This window comes from Bubalus bubalis, chromosome 12 (assembly GCF_019923935.1).
Source record: "Bubalus bubalis isolate 160015118507 breed Murrah chromosome 12, NDDB_SH_1, whole genome shotgun sequence".
Classification (NCBI taxonomy): domain Eukaryota; kingdom Metazoa; phylum Chordata; class Mammalia; order Artiodactyla; family Bovidae; genus Bubalus; species Bubalus bubalis.
In genome coordinates this window covers 49,501,581-49,507,580 of record NC_059168.1, presented here as the reverse complement: position 1 = coordinate 49,507,580, position 6,000 = coordinate 49,501,581, and the positions used below count along the sequence as shown (strand labels likewise).

The window sequence follows — 6,000 nt, the reverse complement described above, 5'->3', positions numbered from 1 at the left end:
TAGGCCCCAGGCGGGGCTGGGGACCGCGCGGCCGTACCGGCGAGCGCCGGCGCCGGGGCGTTTCCTCTTCCTCCCTACGCGAGGCGCGGCGGCGGCCAAGCCGAGGCCGGGCTCGGGCGCCCGACCGAGGCCCGCCGGCGAGTGTGGCCAAACGCCGCGGCCCGAGTCGCCGCCGCCGCCGCCGCCGCCGCCGCCGCGGCGCCCCCGCCGCGCCCTGCGGCCGCGGGGCTCCGGGCAGCTGGGCCCGGCGCGGGCAGCGAGAGGCGGGGCCGGCGTGCGGGCGGCGGAAGGAGGCGGAGGAGGAGGAAGAGGAGGAGGAGGAGGCGGCGGCCGGGAGCCGGGGAAGAGGGGCGGGGGGTGGGCCGGGGGAGGGGAGGAGCGGGGTTTGCGGAGCGCGGCGCCGCAGCCGGGAGCCGGCGGGCCCGAGAGTGACCGAGTCACGGCGGGCGCCGGCGGAGCCGCGGCGTCGGACCCGCCTCCTGGAGGAGCTCAGCCCCGGCCAGGCCCGGCCCCGTTCCCGCCCCGCGCCGCCTCCCCGCCGCCGCCGCCGCCGCGGGAGCGCTCCCCTGCCCACCCCGCCCCCGCGGCCAAGCCCGGGAGTCGAGTGGGAGTCGGCCGGCCGGCGCGGGCAGCGCCGGGACCCCACAGGGGACACTGCAGCCGGAGCCCGGGAGGGGCCGCGCCGCCACCGTCTGAACTAGGATGTCCCGACATGAAGGTGAGAGGAGCCCCCGCCCCCACCCCCTCGCCCGGGCCTCGGCCTACCCCGCCCGGGCCGGGCGCCGCGGAGGGCGGCCGGGAAGCGGCGGAGACTTCGGCTGGGCCTGAGCCGGGCCCGAGAGCGAGCGAGCGAGGGCGTAGAGCCGCGGCGCCGCCGCCGCCACGGCCGCGGCCCTGAGCTGGGCCTGGTGCCGGAGGCGGGGCGGCCGGGCCGGCCGGAGGGTTTGCACTGTCATGGGGCGGGGGAGGGGGAGGGGAGGCGGCGGGGCCCGTTACCGGCGGGAGCCCGGTCCTCGGGACTGATACCGGACGCCGCGGCCCGGCCGGCCGGCCCCGGAGCCGCGGGGCCCCGGCGCGGCCTAGAGCTCCCGCCGTCCCGGAAGGGCCCGGCGCGGCCGCCGAGCGGGGCCGCGGACGGCGGCAGGAGACCGAGGAGCCGACCCAGGACTCGGCGGGTGAGTCCGGTCGCCGGGAGACGACGGGGAGTGCCCCTGCCTGCGGGCGACCGCGGGGCGGCGGGAAGGCTCTGCGGTCGGGGAACGGGAAGCCCCCGTCGCCTGGAGCCCGCCCCGGCCTCGCGGCTAGGCCTCAGCGCGTCCCTGGGCTCGGGTAACCCAAGTTCCCGGGGCGGATCCGGCCCGGCCGGGTGAGCAAACTCACTGCTCGGTCACTGGGTCGGAAGGGGACTCGCTCCTGGCGGGCTGCGGGCCCCTTGCCCGGCATGCATGGTCTCCTGAACCAGGTTTTCGTAAATGACCGTGGTGAGGTCTGGTAGTGGTTAGGGGGCGTTTGGGACTTTGTTTTGTGATTTTAAAACATGGGGGTACAGTTGCAAATCAGCAGACTGTTCTAGTCCGATCCGAGGGCACAAAGAGAAAAATGTTTAGGGCCGAGGTCTAGGCGTTGAGCTGATAAAAAAATAAGTTAACTTTAATTTGCTGCCATATGGTTTAGAAAAGGGGGAGGGGGTTGTGTTTTCTTTGTTTCACTACCACAGGTCTTTAAATAAAAAGTCTTAACGAAACTTGGCGGAAAAGTTTATCCTGGTAAGGTTAATGCAAGATTGTATAAGTGGTTTGAAGATATTTTGTACTCTTGATGTTAAAATCCTATATAGGTGATGTAGGAGTGGAGAAAGTTTAGTGAGTCAGATTCTTGCGTGTGCACCACAACGTTGCAAAGGTATTCTTAGGGAAATATAGGCCTTAGAATTTCAAGATTGAAAACTCAGATTGATCAAAATTATATTTAGAGCAAGTTTCAGGATGTGCTTTACTAATTATAATTAATTTGAGATTGACTTCAAGAATATATTGTGTCCAAGGATTCTATATTCTAAAATCACAAAACCAATAGGAAATATACTGTATTTTCTTCACTTACTGTGTACTAATGTTGGACAGTTTGAAATAATAAGGCACATAGGCTCATAGAAATATTTAGAAGCTATGCCTATTCCCCCTCCCCCCTTTTTTTTACTTAATGGAAGCATTCCTGTCTTGTAATTTAAAATAAATTGTAATTAAAGTGATAATCAAATTTTAATTTGGTATGTAAAGCTTATCTTTGAAGTCGTGTGTACAGTGACCACCTTCAGGACAAAATGCAAGTGAGCAATGGCTGTAGGCTCTCTTACTCATAAGAACTGGGAGAGTTAAGAGTTACAGAATCATAGCAATGGAAGAAGGGTGTTTGAGACCCATTCTCCTTGCTTCAAGAAAATATCTGGATAGTTGCAGGCTGAGTTTTGTAATTGAATGGTATCCTGGGAACATTCCTTTACCCTCAGGAATCCTTTAGAGAAATTACAACTCCACAGTGTGAACATTCTTGAATGTAACACAAATTCTGTACTTGAAGCCTGTTTCCCCCTGTTTGGTCCTGTGGAAAGACATGTGGTCATGAAACTTATATTTAACTTCTAGTTACTTGAATATTACTGAGCCCCTCAGCACAGGAATAGCACACCTTTTCTGTAACTTAGAGCATGCCAGATGTTTCTGAAAAAAGGAACATTCCTACCATACATCAGTTGAAGATTTATAGTACAGTATTTGTCAAATGATTACTTTTTAAGGGTCTAGCTAATGGCCTAAGGCAGGAATGACAATCTCCTTAAGAATCACATTTAATTTATTAGATACATGGTGTGTGGAATTTTCGTTGGGCCTACCAGTTATTTTCATTGGTTAGGATTGAATGTGTCAACAAAGGAGAGATTGACACCCTCAGTAGCGTAGTTCTTTTCTCATGCTTTCTTCTTTGGGCCAACTAATCCTATTTCTTTAGTGGTGGGATTTTTGAGCTCTTTTAGTCATCTGTCCACCTCCAAATTCTCTGTAGTTCCCTTTACCTTTCAGCAGTATGACCCAGAACTGGCTGTAGTAGTCTGGGAAGAAACCTGAACGGTGCTGCCCGCCTGTAGTGTGCTTGCCCTGTGCTTCTGTTTCAGTGCGTTCTGTATGCCCGTGCTGTGTGTCTTTGGGCCCACCCTAATGAGTTGCACTATATTGTATGTAAGGATGTAACTTTGGACAACAGAACCCCAAGGTGGACATCTGTCAAGCTTTAGTCTATACTTTGCAAAGCAGTGAACTGCCTCAGAGAAATGAGGTGCAACTGGAAGCACAGAGAAATGTTCTAGGGGTCAGCATGCTTTTTTTCTGTGAAGGGCTAGGGAGTAAATATCATAGACTTGGCAAGCCTATGCCCCCTCTGCCGTTGTAGCATAAAAGCAGACAACATGTAATGAATGAGCACAGCCCTGTTCCAATGAAAACTTTCTTTATGGGACTGACATTGAATTTCATATAATTTTTATGATTCTTCGTTTTTACCATTTAAAAATGTAAAAACCACTTTTAGCTTGAGGGCTGCACAAACACTGGAGGTGGCCACATTTGGCCCATTTTGGCCTGCAGGCTATCATTTGCCTACTTTAGCTCTGGACTTTAGTTTTAGAGTTGATTGAACTGGAATTGTGGGGAGTCCAGAAAGGGCCCACTCTGGTTGGTATTCCATCATTTCTTCTGGGGTATGGGGAGTGAGTCCATGGTCTGGGCTGGTTCTGTACCTGTTTCCAGCAGCACTATATAGATTGTGATCAGAGTTACTGTTCCTGCTGGAGAAACAGACTCCCCACCCGCCTTTCCAGACACTGGAGTTTTGGTACTCTACATTGTCTCCTGCTTGCCAATCTTGACTTTCACAACCAGAATTCCAGGGTCTTTAAACATTTTACAATGTCAGTTCTTAGTCATTTTATGTTCAACTTACCAGCACCATCTAGTTCCATGTTATACACAGTGAAACCCATCATTTTCTATTTCATTGGTAGAAGTTTTTTTTTTTCCTAATGTTTCACTACATGCTTTCTTCTTAAATACATTTAGAGTATAAATATGTTATTCAGAGCTTAAAATCCATTTAATAGCTTTGCAAATGTTGTTAAAAACATATCAAATTACTCAGTGTTTATTAGCTAAAATGAAATTATAAATGTTCTTGCATGAGTTGGAGCCTAATTGATTACCTAGTTAGGAATATGTTTTATTACCTTAAATCATTCACCCTTTTTTTCATTTGCTACTATGTTTAAGGCCCTGGGCTAGGTACCAAGGATGAATGAAGCAGAGAGAGCTCCTCAACTTAAGTCTGGTGGGGAAGACAGAAGACACATGTGCACAGCTTCTGCAGCACAGTGTGAGACATGCCATAAGGAAGGGATAAACAAATTGATGACAATACAATTACCAACTTTTTTCTTACTAATTTTGCCCAGTTTCAGAGGGAATCTATTGTGATTTCTAACTCCTTTTTCTTGAGTGCCTCCTAGCTTTTTTGTGGGCTGCTCTTCATTTTGGATAAAATCATTTGAGCTTTCAAACAGAGTTCCTATTTGAACTAATCTCTACTTGATTTATATTTCCCCTAAGTTTTTGAAGATTTTCATATGTAAGCAATGATAGTGAATAAATGGACCAGTGATCCTAACATGTTATTCTCAAAAGCATCTGAGACTGTTTATTTTCAAAATGTTAAGTACAACAGTAGGTAGTCATTACTCTGGTTCTTGAAAGGTGTACCATTTTTTGAAGTTGTATCACTTTTTTGTTAGATTTCTGTTCTCTACGAGTGCTATCTAGTGCTATAAATGAGCATGCAGACAGTCCCAGCGGGAATTGCAATAATTTGTTTTCAGAATTTGGGGACTGAAAAGCCAGCATTGGCAATTAGCATGGGATTTTTAACGTGGTGACTTTTGCTTTCCTGTGACAAAGTAAATTCACTCCCGCTGAAAAGTTCTTTGCTATCATGTGGGACAACTTACTTCACTAAGTGATCTGTTAAAAAGATTATGACACTCTTACTTGACTTTAAATTTCAGTGAATCATTTATTATATTTACTTTGACTTTCAATAAAGGATAGAACATAAATATTTTAATTTCTGGAGTCTTTGATTCCATGATTTTGTATAAAGTTGATTTTGAAGTCCATTCTCATCTGTTGACATCCATGTGTAAGTTAAAATATAGCAAAATAAACTTTCTTGTTTTATATTAGAAATTTAGTTTGAAAGGAATTTCTGTTAGTCTTAGAATTTTAAGAGTTTATTAACAGCAGTCTTGTTTAAAGGTTGAAAACCTTTTCACAGTGAAAATCAGGAAGCTTCTGATGTGAATTGACCAAATTCCTTCACATTAGGTTTGCAACATTTCAAAAAAGAAATCCATGTCCTTATGAGTCTTAATTTTCAAAACATCAGCTTTATAACATCTAACACATATATTTACAGTGGTTTGGATTTTTTTAGAGTGCAGGTTCCAAAAATTGTTTTTAGTGAAGATTAAGGTATCATTTAGGATATATTATCCTAAAAATAGTATGTTTTAAATGTCATCATAAGGACTGCCTTGGGGCTTCTTTCATGAATATGGAAGCATTTCCTGCCCTTCATATTCATAAAATTTTAAAGTAGTGCCATTCGTAATTAAAATCTTTGTTGATAAAAGTTTAATTTCACATTAATTTTAGCATTGTGCTAGGAGCCATGATGTTTTTCGTTTCCTTAAAATGATTGGGTGTACTTTTTAGCCACTGACAGACGACAGTCCGTGGGGTTGCGAAGAGTCGGACACGACTAAGCAACTAACACACACACCCATACTTTTTAGCTGCTAAAGTTATACATTAAAATTAAGGAAAGAACCTGTAAGAGGTCTATAGATCAGAGCATTTTTTAAAATGTGGTGATTTTTATATATTATCTGTGTCCTGA

At 47.5% G+C, this 6,000-nt stretch overlaps 1 protein-coding gene across 1 annotated transcript in view; it reads left to right on the top strand.

The window, feature by feature from the left end:
- The first annotated feature begins 401 nt into the window (after window positions 1-401).
- Window positions 402-6,000, top strand: part of KCMF1 (potassium channel modulatory factor 1) — a 79,471-nt gene continuing 73,872 nt past the window's right edge. The window contains exon 1 of the mRNA XM_025261208.3: window positions 402-718. Within this exon, the coding sequence (XP_025116993.1) occupies window positions 703-718 (16 nt within the window). The 5' untranslated portion in view covers window positions 402-702. The remainder of the gene's footprint in view (window positions 719-6,000) is intronic.